This window comes from Hemitrygon akajei, chromosome 10 (assembly GCF_048418815.1).
Source record: "Hemitrygon akajei chromosome 10, sHemAka1.3, whole genome shotgun sequence".
Taxonomy (NCBI): Eukaryota; Metazoa; Chordata; class Chondrichthyes; order Myliobatiformes; family Dasyatidae; genus Hemitrygon; species Hemitrygon akajei.
Window position 1 is genome coordinate 136,283,393 of NC_133133.1, and position 23,096 is coordinate 136,306,488.

The 23,096-nt window shown below is 39.0% G+C and overlaps 1 protein-coding gene across 2 annotated transcripts in view; it reads right to left on the bottom strand.

Moving 5' to 3' along the window:
- LOC140734705 (protein FAM3C-like) overlaps nucleotides 1-23,096 on the bottom strand; it is a 62,180-nt gene that overhangs the window by 16,357 nt on the left and 22,727 nt on the right. For both annotated transcript variants that reach the window (XM_073059041.1, XM_073059040.1), the window contains 4 exons: nucleotides 5,607-5,656; nucleotides 4,572-4,676; nucleotides 2,242-2,268; nucleotides 1,402-1,525 (listed from right to left, as the gene is read on the bottom strand). In XM_073059041.1, coding sequence (XP_072915142.1) covers nucleotides 1,402-1,525; nucleotides 2,242-2,268; nucleotides 4,572-4,676; nucleotides 5,607-5,619 — 269 coding nt within the window. In that variant the 5' untranslated portion in view covers nucleotides 5,620-5,656. The remainder of the gene's footprint in view (nucleotides 1-1,401; nucleotides 1,526-2,241; nucleotides 2,269-4,571; nucleotides 4,677-5,606; nucleotides 5,657-23,096) is intronic.

The following is a 23,096-nucleotide window of genomic DNA, read 5'->3' on the forward strand; positions in this document are numbered from 1 at the left end:
AAATATTCATCCATTATTTCCTTTTAAATGTCATCACACATACTTGGTGACTTCTCAATGTTCTGGTTATCATTTATCCATAATCAACAGCATTAAAATACAGCGTATCAAAAATTTACCTCATTGCTTGCAAACCTTATTACTGCTCATGGGACTGGCAGGGTTTTCTTCAAAAGTTGTGATTTTTTAAAAAAATAAGGGGACCAAAACTGTGCAAAGTGCTTGGTGTTTGGTTTCACTAGTCTTCTGTACAATTGTATCAATGCTGCCCCTTTTCTAAACTACAACTCCCTTGAAATAAAGACCAATACACCACTTGCCTTCCCTTACATTTGTTGCATCTGCCTGCTAACCTTTTATGATTTGAGCTAAAAAAAAGACATCGATCCCTATTATACCTCTTGTAACACCTGTGTAGCACTCGTATTATCTAGTGTGAATGGTCACCGCACTCTTTATGAGAAAATCTACTCGTATAGTACCATACTAGGTGCAAGTGGGCCATCTATGCTCTAGGCATTGAAAGGAGGCAGTGAATAGAAAACACACACTTCTAGAGGCAAGTTGGTTTATAAAAATAGCAGTACATACAAAATGAGTAAGAACAATTCAAAATTCCAACATTCTGTCTTAGGTTCCAAATTTTAGATATCAAATGAAAACCAAATTCCATTTTAGTTAGCATTAGTGATATTCATTAGAATAACCTATATTACTCCAATTTCTCTAACTAATTAGATCTAGTGTTAATTTAAAGGTTTACAGACTAACAATTGCCTTTTTATTTATCCCTCGTTAGCCTGAAAATGAATTGAATTCCTACTCTTAAGTATTATGGTCAACTTCAGTTTCAGTTCAAGTCAGTACGTCTACAAATTCAACTCCCACCCTCTCCCCAAAATAGATAAATAATTTTGTTGTTTGTTGGATGAAGTAGTGGGTCATCCACCGAAGGTCGATTCACAAAACTTACACAAAAACCTGAACAAATCCCTTGGTAAGATTTGACATAACTAATTCCAGGCTACACGGTAGAGACCTTGGACACTTGTCTTGGCCGATATTGTCTCTCCTCCAGAGGTTTCACCCTGAGGGGTTTCAAGTAAGTAGGGTATAGATGCTCACTACTAATTCTACTTTTAATAGTTAATCCCTTTAGTTTCTAATAGTTTGCTGAATTTCTCATGCTTGTCTGCACCTGTGTCAGCCACACCTTGTTCTCACATAGTTCCCCACCCCCAATCCTCCAAGTTCTCTCTTTTTTAAATTCAGCAAACCAAGTTTTCATCGCTCCACAGGTGGAGCTTTTTAACATTACATCTTTGAGTTTAATTAATCTTAGTTACACTTTGCTCATTTGTAATTTAACGTAAAGCAGGAGCTGATGTGTTCGACACTTACATTTTATCTTCAATACAGATTTTGGGACCAACAACATTTGCTGCTCCACTGGCCATTTTGAATGCAAAATGATTCTCAGGGCAAGGCTTTGAGAGGCCACATTTGTACTTCGGTGTCTTTGTTACTAAGATAAAATTTTAAAGAATTATTTCAAAAAAGAAATTCGCATGTTAATCAATAAATTAGCACAAGTAGAACACGGGAAGATGACTGATAAGCATTACAGTTTTATCTCTATTTTCTCTGCAAAGTATTAGTTAAATCCCATAAAAATTAACAGACAAGACCATAAATTAGTTTTATTTATTTTTTTCTGAATAGCAGAAGTATATTTCAGGTTGCAAAAGCTATGTAAAAATCTCAACACCGATACCGAGTTGACACATGTTCAATCAATGAAAGAGAACATTCTCCATATTTCAAAATTACTGTATATATTGCAGGACATATACAGAAGCCTTTAAAACTACAATTCTAAACAATAATTCACTCCTGCTACATCCTAATGACATACTTTTATATTCCTCGCTCCATTAAATCTTAGAATACCACTGTAAATAACTAACTCAAAGAGATGCCCATATCATTGTGCAAGTCCAATGCACTGTAGGTAGACAGCGTGAAGGGGTTGAAAATTGGCAAGTTTGGGGTATCAACACTCAATGTGCAATATTTATGCAACAGGACACTTCAGAAGACTTTACTATTGTGCTCATAACTGAAAGTACAGAGGGTAGATGGTCAACATCCCCTTTCTGAAATTAAATGAATTAAAAATAAAGAAATTAATTACTGTAATAGTCCAAAACTTTCAGTTTGCACATCTGAAAAAGGGCTTACTTTGTACTTGATCGTCTTGTAATCTGGCTGCAAAATAAAACCATTAAACTGTTGTTAGTAATCAACTCATGCAATAATTTAAAGCAAGCTAAAAATTTGACAAATATGTCAAGAAATTCACATATTTTCAAATATTATACATGCATCACAATGAAAGCTTTCAGAAAATTCATGGAAGATGTGCATATTTAGGTCTTGTCAATTAAAAGCATCCTTAACTCATGAAATTAGTTAAAATTGGGTCCAATGACAATCTGTTGCATATTGCTGCAACTTTTACAATGCAATTTCACAGCCTTACTTTTGGATCATTTCAACTTACATGTAACAGTCACTGCAACTTACTTAAAAAGCTGATGTATATAAAGAAAATAGCCTGCAAAGCCTCTTTTGCAATATTGTTTTGGTTTTATTGCTAGTTTAAAAGTGGGTGACTGGTTTACTCAGTTCTTTCAAGCAGCTAAAAAAAAATTGTAAGTAATTTCTCTTAAACTAAAACAATGAGAAAATAATTACAATAATTATAATGTTATTTCCAGATAATGTATAGTTCACTCCAGTTGATGCTTGTTTCTAGATACCATCATGTTGTGCTCAATTGATCTCCTGCCAAAAGAATCAGGGTTGAGAACAGAATTAACAGAACCTGCCCAGGCATGTTAAGATACACCATGAGAACACAAATATGAATGAACAAAGAGCCTTGAAAATAAGAGAGAATTGATTAGAGGAAGACCAGGAGGGTAGACCTTTGTGCTGATCATGACAGGGTGCATCACACCAAGTACAGAAGAAATATTAACTATGAACTATCAGATGGCACACTGAATATAGAATTCTCTCCATAAGCTATTCTTAACCATTTGAATGAGGATATGCCTACTCAAAAAGGATAAATAGAAAAGGCAAATGTGAGAGGATTAAGAGTGATTTATGGTCTTCTTACAATATACCATGGAAATACAAAAAGAAAAAAACAAAATAATAATAAAAAAGAGCAATAAATATTGATAGCATGAGATGAAGAGTCTTTAAAAGTGAATCCATAGGGTAAGGGAACATTTCAGTGATGGGGCAAGTGAAATTGAGTGTAGTTATCCCCTCTGGTTCAAGAACCTGATGGTTGAAGGGTAGTAACTATTCCTGAACCGACAGCCTCAAAGAGTTCTTGTTTTTTGCACATTGGTTGTTTATCTTTGTTGATGCTATTATTTTTTAAATCTACTGTAAGTGCCTGCAAAAAAAATCTCAGGGCAGTATATTATACATTTACTTTGAACCCAAAGAGTGTGTGATCTTATCAATTGTCATAGCAGAGTTTAATATCAATCTCGTCATAAAAACTGTCATCAATGCTACACATAGGTCAGTACTTTTTTTTCCCCATTCAAGGGCATTGGTATTTCCATACCAGGCCAGGATGCAACCAGTCAGTATGTTCACTGTGCATCTATAGAAGTTTGTCAAAGTTTCAGATGACTTGCTGAATCTTTGCATACTTCTAAGAAAGTACTGCTGTACCTTCTTTGTAATGGCACTGGACCTAGGACAGATCCTTTGAAATGATAATGCTGAGGTGCAGACTTGTGGTGCACCTTTGCTGATGGAGATTGTTGAGGAGATGTTGCCAATCTGAACTGATAGGGATCTACAAATGAGGAAAATCCAGTTGCATAAAAAGGTATTGAGGCCTAAGCCTTGGAGTTCATTGATTAATTTTGAGCTATTAATTAGCTCCTTAATCAGTATTACCTGTGAGCTTGTACAAAAGGCTGATCAATGGCCTCAAATTATAATAATATATTATAGACACAATCGAAAACAACAATCATTAACATTTGATTTGCATTGCCACCTGTAACCAGCAAATTGTTTTCAATGTACCTGGTCTACATTATTCAAAGGCATCCAGATGTTCAAATGCTGAAATCCCATGCTCAGGGAAATCATTTCATACACAGGAGAGGAGGTAAGGTGATAAGGAAAGCAGATAAAACAGTGATAAAAGCATCATCAAACCAACCCCATGCAACTAAAACCTGATAAGTTATATGGTTTGACAGTTGGGCTCTTATGCCATAGAGGTACCAGACCACAGTAAAAGCATTAATTAAAAGAAAAAACTATTGCGTTAAACTTACTTAAACCAATGTTGCTAAAGAGACTGATGCACATCTGATAATGCTATAACAGTTGAATATTAATAATCATTCAAGCCATCTTTCTGTTTATAAATTAAATTAACTTATTTCTATGTAAAAACATTGTTCTGCATTTTATTTCTGAAACTTAACATTCCAAGGTACTGGAGCATGTAGTAAAATACTTACCAAATATTGATCTCAAATTTGCATTTATTTTGATTTCAAATACTTGGAATGCAAGATAACCCATCAACAAAGACACGACAATGACAACCCCAAGTTTTATTGGACCTGAAAGATTAAATGATTTAAAAAAATGGCAACTTGAGAAACAGTTTCAGGAAATAAGACACAATAAGAAGTTGAAAAACAACTTACTTGTCCAGTAACTGACAATATTCCAGGAAAAATGGGAGGGCTATAGAAGGAATGTAGAACTGATTTACCATAACAAATCCATATTGAGGGACTTTGATTGTAGGGACAGCTTATAAATCTGGACTATTTTTCTTGAAAAGCATGAGATTACAAAGTTGTTCAAAAGACATTTTTTAAAATCATGGAAGACAGAAATATTCTTCACATTAGCAAAGCTGTGAAGTACTTAAGGACACAAAATGAAAAACTCAGAAGAGCCAAATGTGATGCAAGGAGAACTTGTTTTATGTAGATTCAACTTCAAAATCAATTTTATAGTAAAATCTGGAATCCTATAGGTCATGATTTTTTGAGACAAAATTGTCAATGTTGCTAACATTTTTGTATAATCTTTAATCTAAAAGCTTAATATCTGCAAACCAAACAGTGCACTTCTTGAAAATACTGCATTTCCAATAAATTGAATTGAATGGGTGACTAATTCATGTAATTTATTCAGAATAAATATTAAATTTAAGTTCAGGACTATAAACATTACCTACAGTAATTGACTTAAATTGTGGGATTGAAATAATAAAACAGCAGAAAATACTGAATAAACAGAAATAAGCAACAGGTCTCATCTTTTTTCCTTAAATAAACATAATTATTGTTACTAATTCATTACTCAACGATAATCTCTGCTCAAAATTACAACACGTGATAATGTGAGCAAATGCTCTACAAAGGTTCACCACCCCTAGTATACTGTCAATTGATGTTCCAAATTAAATTTTATCCAGGATTCTTGATATAAAGCAAATGGTGTTAAAAAGCAATTTAATAAAGTTTGTTGTATTTTACCTGCTACTCTCATTGTTCCAATTTTAATGAAAATCACGCAACTTCAATATCTGTAAGAATAAAACACCGTCAATTTCAATGAAACAGTTTCAAAAAAAAAAATTGATTTCAAATAAATAATTAAAAAAATCGTGAATCTCAATACTTCAGTCTCCATAGCCTAAGGCGTATTCATTGATAAAGAAGTAATAAATAACTTGTTTCTTTATATCTAGATTGGGAATTTCTACTCAAGAGAAGAGGATTAGTTATTATTGGACATTGTACAGCACAATAGCAAATCCCAGCAAAAGACTCCATATCCCAGATTCATTGTGATTATTTACCAGCCTAATAATCAGTACAGGTATGCATTACATTTATTTTGAAAACCTCATTGAGATTGGAAAAGTACAGAAAAATTGAAAAGGCGTTTAGAGTACATTGTGGTGAAAGATTGCTTAGTTAACTTGAAACAATGTGTCTTAAGACTTAAGGTTACAAGGAAGAGTTTATAAGGATTTATATCCCATAGGAATGCAATAAATAGATTTTGCAGCCTACAATCAGGAATGAGGTGGCAGGGAATTATGGAGATGGGGGGAAGAAAACAAAATCCTATGAGATCCTAATTGGACTTTGTACATACATGAATGGATTACTTGGACATTAACTTTGAACAGGCCACACAATCTACATGAAAAAACTTACTCAGTTCAAATTTATAAGTATGGGAAGTAATCCCATTTGCTAGCTCTAACTCAGCTGTTAGTTGTCATGATACTCTTCTATCCAAACCTATTCTTTCTATTCCTAATACACTGATTTAAAGAACATCCTAACTGCATGCTGTAACGTCTTGTGTAAGAAAACACACCCACTGTTATTATTTCTTTACAGCATAATTGACTCTTAGATGTAGGCAAACACATGAAAGAAGACTGGTGAGTGATGTGGGAGAGCAAGGCAAAATTAATCTTGGAGTAGGTTAAAAGATGCTGGCTGGTGGCGCAGTGACATCAGCACTGGACTCCAGAGCAAAGGTTCCCAAGTTCAAATCCAATCGGGCCGCTCCCAGGCACACTTTCCATCTGTGCCGGGTTGAGTGTTGAGCTCGCAACTCGGCCTCATAAAAAAAAACACTGCGCTGTGAGAAGGACATGGGGGACCACTCACAGAAACTTTCCTCCAAGGCAACCACTTGAAAAGTGGTCGTTGACGCTCTGGCGCAAAAAAAAAGGTTAGAAGACTGGAACAACATCATGAGCTGAAGGCCTGTATTGTTCTATATGCCAATTGCACCCCATCCTAATGCAAGTGCAAAACTGATGAATAGACATCATCACATCACCAGTTGGTGAGAATTCAATTCATTTATAAACAGCATTCTCTTATTCAATGTGGCCAAGCTTTCCACCTGCATTGAACTTATCTGTACCAGTATGATAACATAAATAGCAAATTCTCCCATTTAGTTCTATTTCCAATCCAATTCCATTTTAAATTGACATCAATTTTTTTTAAAGTGGAAATTTTCAAAAATTGTTTGATAACTATTGTACAATGTACTGTGTATGTTAATCAAAATGGCTTCTTTGTTTTGTTAAGAGTAGGAATGCTTCTTTGTATGATAAGTGATTTCTCTCGCAGTTGTTTAGCTTTAGACTGATATCGGGATTGTATTCATTTGTTGACCAATGGGGAATGTTATTTTTTGTCTTGCGAGTCTGGGAGCTTGGGGGTTTTTGCGGTCTTTTCAGGGGAGTCGGGAAGAAGACGCTGAGGAAGGTGGACGTGCGCTGCACTGCTCAGTCGACCACCAGGGTGGTTCCAGGTGCAAGGACGTGGAGGTCGGAGGAAAGTGACGAGGGGTCGAATGGTTCGATGGTTGAGCTCCAACAATGTGCACTAAACTAACTGAACTTTGATAAGTTTGGCGCCTTTTACTTTATTTTCTTTTCCTTCATATATACTGTATTGCATAGTACTCTTTTAGTTGTAGTAAAATCTTTAGAGTGTATTCCATAACTATTTCTGGTGTGAGTTTGATATGGTGTGTGCACGCAGCATAAATTTGATTCTCACAGCACCTGCGTGTACGGGAGGTGAGGCTGGTGAGTGGCTGGATCTCCTTTTCCCCTAGACATATACCAGCCTGTTGGGTAAGTGTTACACTATTTTAAGGGAAAGGATGCAAGGATATGAACAGCAAGAGAATAAATGGATGATTTGAAACTATACCACTCAGACATAACAAGCCAAAAGCTTCGCTGTGCTGGATCATTAGATGAGGAAGCTAATTAACCTCATAACTCTCATCAAAAAAAGTCTATTCTGTGACCTAACTACATCATTGATGATATCCTATAATGTCTATGATTAACATAATTCTATTAATTTCAGAGATGGAAGCAGCTGTTATTAACAGAAGATCTCTAAAAGTCCACTTGTTTTTGATACTGGAAGTTTTCCGAGCTTGCTGTCAACAGTACTCCCTAGTCCTGGATTTCACCATCAGAAGAAACTGTTTCCATCAGCTCTCTTTAATATCTTGAAATCTTCAACTAAAACTCCTTTTGACCATTTAAATGCTTTGCCTTGCCTTGTGCCCTTAACTCCTGGTGGAGTCGTCAGGGCGCTGTCATGACAAGCTTTGCACCCGTCTGTTCCATCTGTTGCGGTTGTGTGCCAGGGCCTGGGTCACCACAAATGTTTTCCCTGTCCATTTTTTTAATGCTGTCCGTCAATCTTTTCCCCTCCACAGTTCCTTGTAGAACAGTCTTTACAAGGCCACTGGATCTTGTTACATGACCGTACCATCTCAGCTTTCTTTTCTTCACCGTTGTGAGGTGTTCATGGGGGCCAATGTGGTGCTGGATGGTCTTGTGGACCTGCTCGTTTGTGATGTGGTCCAAGTATGAGATGCCCAAGATGTTGCAATAGCATCTCATTTCCAGTGATAGACAATTTAACAACCTACATAGCGCATCTCGTGATTTAACCCTTGGAGTCAGTTGTTATTGTCATAAACATACTCATTCCCTCTGAGGCTCATTAAAATATCTTTCATAAGGTGTGATTTCCAGAACTGCTCATCAGACTACAAATGTTGCCGTTCTCAAGTTTTTAATGCATTTGTCTTTATCATTTTCTGTGCATGCTCATTTTAATGCTCCAAGTATGAGATGATCCCAGCTTCTTTGGACACCTAACTCTATCCACAACAATTCAAAATCTTTCGACCCTATGTCACCTCTTTCTAATGATTTAGTTTCTTTTTTTTTTAACCAACACAGCAATGCCACCACCTGCCTTCCTGCCTGTACTTTCGATACAAGGTGTATCCTTGGACAATAAGCTTCCCAGTTATAATCTTCCAGCCATGATTTAGTGATGCCTGCAACATCATACACACCAAACTGTGACTGTGCTTCAAGTTCATCTACCTTATTCCATATACTATACGGATTCAAATATAACCCCTTCAGTCCTGTATTCACCCTTTTCGATTTTGATCACCTTTTGCACCGCAACATTCAGTTGACTGCAATTTTGCCCTATTATCAGCTTTCCCTTGCTAGGTGTCTCAGTACACACTGCATCTGCTGGTAAACCAACCACCTCATCTTCAGCATGATCATTCCCTACCAAATTAGTTTAAACCCATCCTAACAATTCTAGCCAACCTGCCTGCAAGAATATTGCACCCCTCCCCTCAGCTTCAGGTGTAACCTGTACCTTTTGTACAGGTCATACCTTCCCCAGCAGAGATCCCTATGATCGACAAATCTGAACACCTGCCCCCTACACCAGTACCTCAGCCTCAGTCATCTGCCAAGTCATCCTATTCTTACCCTCAGTGGCACGTGGCACAGGCAGCAATCCAGAGATTACTACCCTGGAGGTCCTGTTTCTCAGCTTTCTACCTAGCTCCCCAAAATCTCTGTCAGGGCCTCATGATTTTGCCTACCTGTGCCATTGGTGCCAATATGCACAAAGACCTCTAGCTGCTTACCCTCGGCCTTGAGAAAACCATGGATTGACATTCCTGAATATGGCACCAGGGAGGCAATACCACTGATGTCTCTATCGGGCTCACAGAACCTCGTCTCTGTTCCTCTGACGAAGGAATCTCCTATCTGCAGTGCAGTTCTCTTTACCTCTGCTCTCCCGAGCCACAGCAGCAGACTCAGTGCCAGAGACGTGGTCACTGTGACTCCCCCCGGATGGTCGTCCCCATTGACATTATCTAAAGTTATATACTTATTATTGAGGGGAATGGCCACAGGTGTACTCTGCACTGTGCATTTCCCCTCTTTCTCCTGATAGTCACCCACTTTCCTGTCTCCTGCAACCTTAGGGTGACTACTTCCCTGTAGCTCTAGTCTATCACCTCCACATTCTCCTGTATGAGTCGAGGTTATTGAGCTGCAACTCCAGCTCCTTAATACGTTCACTCAGGAGCTGCAACTTGGTGCACCTGATGTAGATGTGTTTATCCGGGAGACTGGAGGTCTCACAGATTTCCCACATCCCACACACAGTACAAATCACGGCCTCTGGAGCCATTCTCACTAAACTACTATGCCCTAATAGATGAGGAATGAACAAATAAGAACAGAAAGAGAATAACTTCAAAGGCAATTTACCTCACCCATGCCTGATGAGCCAAAGCCACTCTAAAGAGAAGCACACTCCAAAAGAATGGCCTCTCCACTTGCACTTGAATTATTCTTACTAGCCTTTTCTAATGAATCCCTCTTGCTGATCGGTCATTCCTCAGTGAAACAGCTGTGAAACTCTGGCTTTAAAATCTCGATCACTGTCCTGATTAAAAAGTAGCTCTCTTTATGTACTCCTGATGTGGATTACCATATCAAATTTCCATAATTTGACTCTGTGCTAAATCCAATACTTTTCACACTTCCTTTTATCAAAAATATCCACTTACAGGAACAAGCTATCAGTCATAAATATAACCGTCAATTCTCCACTGTGGTTCTGCATAGAGCTCAAGGGATCACAAGTGGGTCTCAAGGAATCACATGTGAGCTACATATTAAACTAGCCAGGGATGAGTTATACTTCACTGGTTTCAGAGTCATTTGATCAAATTAGAGAGAGAGAATTCACGAAGGGGTTATATCCCAGTAAAATGTTTCAATACACAAGTGAAAAACACATTCCCTTTTTATTCCAGAACTCTCTTATTTTTGTAAAAATAAAAACTAGGAATGCATCAAAATCAGTATTTGAAATAAAATATCAATGTATTAAAGATCAAGAATCAAATCCAGCTAATAAAAACATACATAATGTGCAAAAGTCTTAAGCACATACAGTATAGTTAGGGTCCTAAGACTTTAGCACAGTACTGTAGTAATTTTATGTATGGCACAGAGCTGCTGCTGCAAAATAAAACATATTTGAATTGAATTCCATTGAATTGACTTTATTTCTTACATCCTTCACATACATACTTGGAGTTCAGGGCACCTTGAGGCAACTCGTGTGGCAGCAGAACTCTCGATGGATATGATTAAATACTCATTTTAACCTGATACAGCTAAAAAGCTCAGCTGCTTCCAAAGGTCAGTACAGTCAAAGATGCCTTAATGTGTTTAAACGAACTATCACTACTTTAGAACTGATGGAAACAATGCCAATTGGGGACAGATTCCTCATAGGATTCCACGCAGGAAACGTGACTGCAGGTCAGGGATATAATTGCGTTTAAGGAAACGGGGTTTTAAACTCCCAATACCGACTATCTTGCTGGCAAATGTGCAGCCTCTGGTGAATAAAATCAATGATCTCAAAGCTAGGGTGTTGATTCAGAGGGACATTAGGACCGCTCGTGTCCTTTGTCTCACAGAATCCTGGTTAACCCCTTCTATCAGCAATTCAGATTGACGGGTTTACTATACACCGTCAGGATAGATCTGCTCACCAATTGCTGTCCCAATTCTGCTCAGCAGAACTGGACTACAGGTTTCCCCCACTATGCGAAGGTAGAGCATTCCTATGAAACCATTTGTAAGTCGAAATATCATAAAGCGAAGAAGCAAGTACCATTAATTTATATGGGAAAAATTTTTGAGTGTTCCCAGACCCAAATCATACCAAATAACACATAAAACCTAAAATAACACAAACATATGGTAAAAGCAGGAATGATATGATAAATATACTGCCTATATGAAGTAGAAATATTGTATGTATGGTGTAGTTTCACTTATCAGAATAGGGAAGACAGCCAGCCAAAATCGATTTGGAGGGGGGAAAAAAATCGGCACATACACGCATACGCACACAACTGCTCACACAAGGTTTCACGGTCATTGTAGCCTTTCTCGGGGTAAACACATGCATAAAGCGGGCGTCTTTTTTTCATAAAAGCGAAAATCCTCTTTGGCTAGCGAAAACAGGTACTAATTTAGGTCTTTCGTAACAGCGAGCTGTCATAAAGCAAATGTGCGAAAAGCAGGGGACACCTGTATCTTGCAGTTAAGTGCCGTCCATTTTACCTACCATGGGAGATTTCTGGGATCATTTTGGTAGCAGTATACATTCTACCTTAGGTCATTATCAATCAGGCTTTAGATGATCTGAGCAATGGGATCAACATGCACGAAACAGCACACCCTAACACCTTCACCATTGTTTTGAGAGATTTTAACCGGGCCAGTTTAAAAAAAATCACTAAGCAATTACCATCAACAGATCACTTGCAATACCAGAGGAAACAACCATCAAGAATGCCTATCGTGCTATTCCTTGCCCTCACTTTGGGAAGTCTGATCACCTGGCTGTACTTTCTACTCCCTGAGTACAGGCAGAGACTGAAGACTGCAACACCAGTAGTGAGGACAAAGAAGCACAGGAACGATTACAGGACTCTTTTGAATTGGTGGACCGAACAGGATTCAGGGATTCATCTACAAATCTGGATGAGTATGCTGCAATTGGTACTGATTTCATTAAAACCCGTGTGGATGAGTGTGTGCCTACAAAGACTTACTGTACATTCCCAATCCAAAAGCTGTGAATGAACCAGGAGGCATGTCGTCTGTTGAAGGGTAGATTTATGGTATTTAAGTCTGGCGACCCGTGTCTGTACCAGAAAGGGCTATTTCAAGGGCGAAGAGACATTTCAAACAAGGTTGGAGGTGACATCGGATGTACGACAACTCTGGCAGGGCTTGCAAGACATTACTTCTTACAAAGCGAAACCCTATAGCATGAGTGGCAGTGATGCTTCACTACCAGGTGAACTCAACATCTTCTATGCCCACTTTGAAAAGGAGAACATAACTACAGCTGTGAAGATCCGTGCTGCGCCTGGTGACCCTGTGATCTCTGTCTCAGAGGCCGATGTTAAGCTGTCTTTGAACCCCCGCAAGGCAGAAGATCCTGATGGAGTACCTGGTAAGGCTCTGAAAATTTGTGCCAACCAAATGGCGGGAGTATGCAAAGACATTTTCAACCTCTCACTGCTATGGGCAGAAGTTCTCACTTGCTTCAAAAAGGCAACAATAATATCAGTACTTAAGAAGAATAATGTGAGCTGCCTTAATGACATCTACAGTGATGAAATGCTTTGAGGTTGGTCATGACTAGACTGAACTCCTGCCTCAGCAAAGACCTGGACCCATTGCAATTTGCCTATCACCACAACCTGTCAAAGGCAGATGCAATCTCAATGGTTCCTCACACGGCCTTAGACCACCTGGACAATACAAATACCTATGTCAGGATGCTGTTCATCGACTATAGCTTAGCATTTAACACCATCATTCCCACAATCCTGATTGAGAAGTTACAGTGGAGTGGTGTCGCAGCAACAACCACCTTGCACTCAACATCAGTAAGATGAAAGAGCTGATTGTGGACTTCAGGAAGGGCAAAATGAAGGTACACACAGCAATCCTCATAGAGGGATCAGAAGTGGAGTGATTGAGCAGTTTCAAGTTCCTGGGTGACAAGATCTCTGAGGACCTAACCTGGTCCCAACATATCGATGCAGTTATAAAGAAGGCAAGACAGCAACTATACTTCATTAGGAATCTGAAGAGATTTGGTATGTCGACAAACACACTCAAAAACTTCTACAGATGTACTGTGGAGAGCATTCTGACAGGCTGTGTCACTGTCTGGTATGGGGGGGAGGCGCTACTGCACTACTGAAAGAAGTTGTAGAGGGTCATAAATTTAGTCGGCTCCATCTTAGGTACTAGCATACAAAGTAGCCAGGACATCTTTAAGGAGCGGTGTCTTAGAAAGGCAGCGTCCATTATTGAGGACCTTCAGCACCCAGGGCATGACCTTTTCTCATTGTTACCATCAGGTAGGAGGTACAGAAGTTTAAAGGCACACACTCAGTGATTCAGGGGAACAACTTCTTACCCTCTTCCATCCAATTCCTAAATGGACAATAAATCTTTGGACACTACCTCACCTCTTTTTAATATACAGTATGTCTGTTCCAGCACATTTTTAAAAATCTATTCAATATACGTATACCTTAATTGATTTACTTATTTATTATTATTTTTCTCTCTGTTATATTATGTATTGCATTGAACTGCTGCTGCTAAGTTAACAAATTTCATGTCACATGCTGGTGATAATAAACCTGATTCTGATTCTGCCCACTTTCCCCCGTGACACTCAAATCTCTTGTTGATCCCTGAGTAGCCTGAGAGTTTTCTTGCTGTGCTCTCTAGTATGCAGATAATGGAACATGCATAAAGAATATTCAGTTGTGTTTGCTATTCTGCTGAATTTGGCTGAAGTGGAGCTTCAACCAAAATCATTGGTACAACATGCAGCAAACAGCATGCTACTCTGACACCTTAATCCTTAGTTCTTGGGTGTCTAATCACTCGGTTGAACAAAACTAACTTCTTTTAATGAATGATTCATTAATTTGTTCATCGGCATATCCTTTACGATTATAAATAACCAAACTAAACTTCCATCCTTCATTCAAAAGAAAATGAAGTGACATTATGTTCTTCCTGAGTATTGTATCAAAAAGATATAATGTAACAACTGTACTGACCTCTGAAAGGGACACTTCAAGGTTTATGGCTTGTCTTGAAGTTCAAGGAAATATGAGTGAGCTATCTTCTTGAAGTGATGCACCCTGATTGTGCTCTCAAAGAGCCACTTAGTAAGGTAGGCTAGGTTATTGTCCCAGAAATATCAGTGCATTTGCCATGAGTGTTTATTTCCCAATTCTCCTCTTTGACTTGCTTTCCCATGCTCCCCACTATATCATGACTGAGTAAGTAAGCAAAATCAGTAATGGATCCATAACATGATACAGATCAAATTGTTTCTTTTCTCATTTCTGTTCTCTATTTCTGTTTATCTAACGTTCCAATTCTCCACCCATGTTTTTTGCATATCTCCTTACTGTTCTCCCGACAATAAAGCATGAATTATCCAAATGCAGAAAAGCTGGTTTGAGCTGTCTTCCTCTGCTCCTTGTTGGTGTACAAGGGTATTTCGGCACATTAGAGGTTGCAAGATAAATAGCTAGACAACGTAATACAAGATTTGATGAATGGCAGAGTTTTTACTTGTTTTGATTGCTATTAAAAACTTTATTAATACCTGTTACTCTCAAAACTAAATCCAGCTCTTTGTATACAATAGCTTGCAATCAGTCATTTTTCCCAATGACTCATATCTTTCTGATTATTGGTGTCAACAGCTCTGATTCACAAATGATAGAAAGAAAAGGCCAAATTCAACCTAGTTTTCTAATCTCCTTTATGCATGCAGTCTGTCTTCTCACAAAACAATCTTCCATTTTATATTCCATTGATTATTATATTTTATAGAATGTTCGGTGACTATTTCTGAACTGTCCACTGTTACAACTGTTCTTTGTTATGGTCAGCAAACACTGAGGAAATATTCATAATAAAAACCCTGTTTCACTTTCTCCAGCATACTGTAATGTGATCAACTCAGACACTCATTCTGTCATAAACTACAGAATCATAACCATCCTCGCAAACATGGAACATAGTATTTGTTTAAAAGGGGAAATCTTTGATTTTAATGCTAATTTATGACTCCTGCATAAGGCCACCAATAATTATTAATTTGTAGTCAATTCTATCCTTGAACCTTATCTGTATGTATATAATTTATTTAAATTTGTGGGGAGCTAGTAAAAAGAAATACATTTCACATTAATTAATGTCTCAGATGAAAAATCTTTATTGAATTTATTCTATAATTAATGTAGGATTGAGATTATCTGTTTGTTAAAAAATGTGTTGAATTTTTAATCCAGTTTTACTTTACCACGACACAAAAAATAACTGGTCTAATCTATTGCATTACTTTTCCAAATTGTGACCTATTTGTTGCGTAACTGGAAGACAAAAGGGAAGGGATGGTCAATTTGGGCACCAGTGTACTTACTTTACCTTGCACTGAAATACAATGTGTAAATTTTGCCCTTCTCTACTGTCATATCCCTTAATGCAGTGAATCCCACCTGGGATAGTTATGTGTCCTAGGGTGTTAGGGGAAATAGAGGTTGACAGGGGATGTTCAAGATTCTTGGGACGGGTGGGGGGTGTGCAGTAAGCAGAATCCTAACGTGACGCACAAGACCTGATCGACTGTTAGAAGGGCAGGCACTGCCAAAAATAAAGGATGAGGCACTGGAACATAGGAAGAACCATGGCTCTGCAGGCGGTGAGCGCTTGTAGTCACAATATGTCTGAAATTCAGCAATCTCATGCAGCTTTACCAACATTGCACACTTGAATCGTATGCCAAGAAAGCTAGGAATTACCTTGGGATGAGATGAGTGCAGTTTAGACGTGTTTTTTCAAGCTCCTCATGGCACACCAAACTTTACGAGTTAAAAGTGCCTTTTTGAACGCTTGACTCTCAGTTTTTGTTGCAAGATCTCCGTTGTTTGTTTCTCTTTTACGCCACCATGGCCAGTAAAACAGCACGAGGCGGGAAGGGAGCCGCTCGTCCGCTAGCGGATGCTGCAGCTAATGTTAGCCGGAACCATTCTAGCAAGAACCTTCCAGAAATGTCGTCAGCTGAAGAGGAAGACGAGCTTCCTCATATTTGGCAGAGAATGTTAAACAAGCTCTTGCAGTCCTTCAATGAGCGGTTTGACAAGTTTGAGCACAGTTTCCAGAGTCAGAAAGCGCTCACTGAGAGACCGCCGACCACGAGCAGCGAATCCACGTCGTGGAAACCTCAGTCGCCGAGCTGCAGCAAGAAAATAAAAGGCTGCAGGCTAAGCTTTCAGATCTGGAAGGGAGATCCAGACGCAATAACATAAAGATTGTTGGCGTCCCAGATGAGGAGAAAGGGATGCCGACTGAATTTGTCGCTAACCTGATCCCCAAGCTACTGGGGGATGATAACTTCACTAAGCCGGTTGTTATTGATAGAGCGCACCGCAAACAACAGCCCAAATCACCGGAAGGCTCAAGGCCCTGTACGATAATTGCACAGGTGCATTTCGCACAGGAGAAAGAAAAGATTCTGCGGCTCGGGAGGCAATAATCGATGGATTACGGAGGTCATCGAATCTTAACCTGCCCTGACTACACAGCGGAGGTTATGGAGCAATGGCGGAGTTTCCGTGAGGTGCTGCAACTGCTGAGAGAGGAGGAGGTCTGGCATTTGCTACGGTTCCCAGCCAGGCTCCATGTTCATCACCAAGGGCAAGTAAAAGTATTCAGCAACCCAGTTGAAGCCAGGACTTTAGTAGACCAAAAACTTCGAAAGGCTATTTTTCACAACATAAATGAAGAGAGTCTAAACGTGCTCTGAGCAGACTTTAATTATGCCAATTCTTTTTTCTATCCTCAATTTGTTCTTTACTATGTGTGCTAATGAGGGGATGTTAGTTGGAGGTGTTTTTCTCTGCTTTTGTCCGGCAGTCCCAGATTAGGATGCGGGCAACTCTGCTTTGTTTAGGGAAGCAATGGGTGGGGGTTTTGTTCATATATTTGTTAAGCGTTCATGTTATTTTTTGTTGGTTTTTGCTGGCTGCCAGACTGAATGTTAAGTTTTGTGTTTCATTATAATGCAAAAGGTACCACAAATGAATAATACTCTTGACTCCATAACCTAGGTCTCTTGGAATGTGCGCTGTTTAGGTCACCCAATAAAGCCAGGTAAAGTTTTCGCACATTTGAAGTCACTGAAATCTGACATTATATTCTTACACGAAACTCATGTTAAAGCCACTCAGCATAGGAAAGTCGGGGCTAATTGGATTTCACAGGTCTATCAGGCACCTTTCACTTCCAAAGCCAGAGGCGTTACCGTTCTCTTCCGTAAGACTGTGCCTTTTCGTTTTCACTCATCCACAATTGATCCAAATGGCAGGTTTATAATTTTAACTGGGCATATTAATTCACTTCCCATTACACTGGTAAACATTTACAGGCCGAACTCGGATGATCCAGGTTTTTTCCGTAAGGTGTTTGATTTGATCCCAGATAACGATTCAAGCTACATATTAATTGAGGGTGACTTTAATTGCTACCTAGATCCGTATTTAGATAGGCTCTCCTCAGCCCCCCCCCCCCCCACAGAATATTCTTGCTGTGCAAACTCTTAACGATTTGATGAAGTCAAAGAAGGTGGTGGATATTTGGAGACTACAACACACATCTGACTGTGATTATTCTTTTTATTCTCACGTACACAGTTCATATACACGGACTGATTATTTTTAGTTGACTCTAGATTAATCTATAATATTGACCATACCAAATATCACAGCATAATAATATCTGACCATAGTCCTGTCAATCTCAATCTTCAATTGTCCCTCCCTAAGCAAGCCTGTAACTTGTGTTTTAATCCCTTTTGCTCAAGGATCAGGCATTTAAAGACTATATTACGATGCACATCTTACAGTTCCTTGAGACCAATGACAATGGTGAGGTGAATGACTCAACACTCTGGGAAACAGTTATTAAGTGTATGGAGGACAAATGATTTCTTATGAAGCAACACTGAAAAGGGCTAAGCAAGGTAGATTGGAAATGATTGAGAAAGAATTACTAGCGGCTGAACAGGCTTACAAAAACTCTTTGCTTCATCAGATTATAATAACATTCTCAAATTAAAATATGAATACAACTCCATTCTAGGGGAACAAATTGACAACATGCTACTTAAACTTAAACAGTGACATTTTGAGTTTGGTGACAAACCACAGAAGTTTTTGACAAGGCAGTTAAAAGGAGAACCTTCAGCACCCAGGGCATGCCCTTTTCTCACTGTTACCATCAGGTAGGAGATACAGAAGCTGAAGGCACACACTCAGTGATTCAGGAACAGCTTCTTCCCCTCTGCCATCCGATTCCTAAATGGACATTGAACCTGTGAACACTAGCTCACTTTTTTAATATACATTATTTCTGTTATTGCACGATTTTTAATCTATTCAATATAGATCTACTGTAATTGATTGATATATTCATTTTTTTCTTCTTCTTCTATATTATGTATTGCATTGAACTGCTACTGCTAAGTTAACAGATTTCATGACAGATGTCAGTGATAATAAACCTGATTCTGATTCTGACATGAGGAGTAAAAATCTTTACATTACATCTCTGTCTAAATGTAAAATATGCAATTTATAGTAATTTGTAATAAATAATATGTACAACAGGACAGTCAATATAGCATAGAAATACAATTGTATCAGCATGAGTTAATCAGTCTGATGGCCTGGTGGAAGAAGCTGTCCCAGAGCCTGCTGGTCCTGGCTTTTACACTGTGGTATATTCCCTGGATGGTAGCAGCTGGAATAGTTTGTGGTTGGGGTGACTTGGGTCCCCAGTGATCCTTTGGGCCCTTTTTACGCACCTGTCTGAATAGTGGGAAGTTCATATCTATAGATGTGCTGGGCTGTCCGCACCACTCTCTGCAGAGTCCTGCGACTGTGGGAAGTACAGTTCCCATACCAGGTAGTGATGCAGCCAGTCAGGATGCTCTCAATTGTGCCCCTGTAGAAAGTTCTTAGAATGTGGGGACTCATGTCAAACTTCTTCAACTGTCTGAGGGGAAAAGAGGTGCTGTTGTGCTTTTTTCACCACAGCCGGAAGGCACGAGTTCCTCAGTGATGTGTATGCCGAGGAACTTAAAGCTGTTCACCCTCTCAACCCCAGATCCATTGATGTCAGTAGGGGTTAGCCTGTCTCCATTCCTCCTGTAGTCCACAAACAGCTCCTTTGTTTTTGTGACATCGAGGAAGAGGTTATTTTCTTGACACCACTGTGTCAGGGTGATGACTTACGTGACTGATAATAAATCTGATTCTGATAAGGGTCTCTATTGTGGACTGAGAGTGGGAAGGGGGCGATGGAGAGGGGTATCATAGTCGGGAAAAGAGGAAGGAGGAGGGGATGGAGTGGGAGGCACCAGAGAGACTTTCTGTAATGATCAATAAACCAATGTTTGGAATCAAATGACCTTGCCTGGTATCTGAGCATCCGCAGCAGCCCCCCGACCCCAGCACTACTTTCCTGCAACATATCCCACACTCCTCTTACGGCACTCCATCCTCACCATTCCCAACATCCTTTGCTCATGCCAGATTTATAAGCTCACTCTTCACTCCACGTTGACAAATACAGAACTGTGCAAATGTCTTAGGCACCCTTGCTATTATATGTATGCGCCTAAGACTTTTGCACAGTATTGTATAGAATCCTGCAGAGTCTTGATAGAGTGGGCACATTCACTTATAGGAGAAATTAGATCTGCACTTCACTATTTCAAGATAATGGTTCACCTCCAACACAAAAATTGGGAGAATTTTATTTCAGGCTGGTGGAAGCAGAGTTTTCTTTGACACAGATTCTTTCAAAAAGGGTGATAAGTTACTGTGAGTAATGCGTAATTGAGGTAACAAACCATTTCTGACATGACATTGTTGCATGGTGTTGTCCTAAGACTGAGTAGTCCATTTCGCCAAATTCTGAATTTCTGCTATTCTGAGTAAAAATAAAAGCTTTTTAATTAAAGCTATTTGATCATTTGCCTCAGCATCAATTGCTCTCTTAAGCCTTAAAAGAACTTGGAAATCTAAATAAATTGTATCCATAACCTTAACCTTGTCTATATTTAGTTAGCCCTGTAAAGAACTAAGTCAGGTTCAACCAACACATTCTTTTCAAGGTCCTAACTAACTACTGAATAGTGTTTTTGTGTTCTACAAATTATCTATATTCTTCTTTTGTAGGATTCCATTATAATTCCTAACATCAAGTTAAGCCAATTAGTCCATTGACAAATTTCCTCCTTAAACATTAGCTAAACACCAGTCCTTTGGTGTTGCATCTCTTCTTCAAGAAATTGCTTACCGGTAATTGTTAGCATGTGGCTGCCTTCTCAGTCATAGAGTTGTATGGCACGAAAACAAGTCCTTTGGCTCAATGAGTCTATGCCAACATTTATTATACTAATCCTACACAAAACCTAATTTCCCCTAGAGTCTATGACAAGCCTATAGATGAAAGGCAATTTACAATAACCTATTAAACTACCAACCTGCATGATTTCAGGATGTGGGAGGAAACGGGAGCATCTAGAAAAGTGGCTCCCAACCTTGGGTCCATGGACCCCTCGGTTAATGGTAAACATCCATGGCATTAAAAGAGGTTGGGAACTCTTGATCTAGAGGAAACCCATAAAGTCAGAGGAACATTGTGTAAGCTGGAGATCACAATTGAATCCAGGTTGCTTGAGGTCTAAAAATAGCAGCTCTGCTGAATGCATTATTGTTCTAGCTGCCATAGATATTTTAAAATGGTTAGCATTGCCATTATAGCTTGGGCATTCCAGAGTTCGGAATTCAATTTTGATGTCATCTGTACACTCTCCCTGTGAACTACATAGGTTCCTCGGGATGCTCTGGCTTCCCCTTACAGACCAAAGATGTACCGGCTGGTAGGTTAATTGCTCATTGTAAGTCGTCCTGTGTTAAATAGGTCAGTTGCTGGGCAGTCAGGCTTGTTGGGCCTGAAGAGCCTGTTCCGCACTGTGTCTCTAAAAAAAAATGTAATCATTTGAGTTTTATTCATGAGACATTTCTCTCATCTTCTGAAATCATGCCCACCTACCCAGCAAACATAAATAATAATTTATTGTTACTATTTCACTTCTTGCTTCCATTTTTCTGCATCTCATCCCTGAAACAAGTGCTCCTATGCAGAGCATTACTATTTTATGTACTTTGATCTATTTTTGCAGTTTTCTTTCTATCCTGTTGAAAAATTAACGTTTTCATTTCTCTCAAATTTTTGTTTTCCGATATTGTCTATCCACCACCGTTTTTCCACCTTACTGCCTCCAAGTTTCATCTCAAGAGCCTCAAAACCTGCTTTTCTCCAATTTATTATGTACTGCACAAGACTTCCTGAATTATTTAAAATGTTGCCTGTTTTGGTTCATTATTTCTCTCTTGATCCAAAAGTGGATCATTCTACCAACACACTGAATTAGAACACAGCCAGCTCTGCGCATTTTGCAAGGACTCATCCTCTTAATGTCACCTAATGCTTAAAGTCAGGATGGTCACAATACCCTGATTATTATTTTAAGTTTTTTTCAATTATTCCCCCAATTTCTTGGTAATAGTTTACTTCTTTTTACTTCACATGGACTGTAGAGCACTCCTATTAACAAAATATGTGTTTCTATTAGTCTGGATCATGACCACAGTTCTGACTGAAACTGGCTGTAATCAGCCACCTACTTACACTACTCCAGTCCCAAACATCTCTATCCCTACTGTATCTAGACTCTTTGGATGCCAGTGCATCAATGTGGAATGTTTGAGCTGGAAAAGTGGCCAGCTAGTGGGAACCTACACAGTTTAACCCTTTGAAAAATAGCCATTTCAGCAAGACGAACAGTCTGTGTGGAATAGACAACAGTTTTAGAAGTGATTAAGGGAAAGAATGACAGGAATAAAGGTAGCTTTAGCACAAAGAGCAAGTAAAAATGAAGCTTGCTCTACTCAAAAATACGCCATACCAAAAACAAATAGAGCTTGAGGGAGGATAAGCACATCCCTGATGGTCATCGCATTCCCCATTATCGGCTTTAAGAAGAACTTTAGTTCTGAACCAAAAAGTACAGAGTCCTATTTTGGGACAATTTCTATTGTGCAGAACCAAGAATATTAACCTTTTTTTTAATTACATAAAACTAGATGTTATAAATTACTGTGGCTACTGAAAGGATTTTCATTTGCATTCCTGGGCATGTGGCCATCTGAGACGAAGGAGGTGGTGCAAATACTGAAGAAAGCTAACATGCACCACCATCATTTTATGTTATGTTAGCCACTGTGTTTGAGCCAAAACAAACAGGCTGCAAAATTTTAAGTTCCTCTTTAACCACATGTCTGAACTAGACCACAGCAGAGCAGATACTTATCCATTGACTGACAAAGGGGTTACCTTCCAGGAAAATGCAGGCATTTCC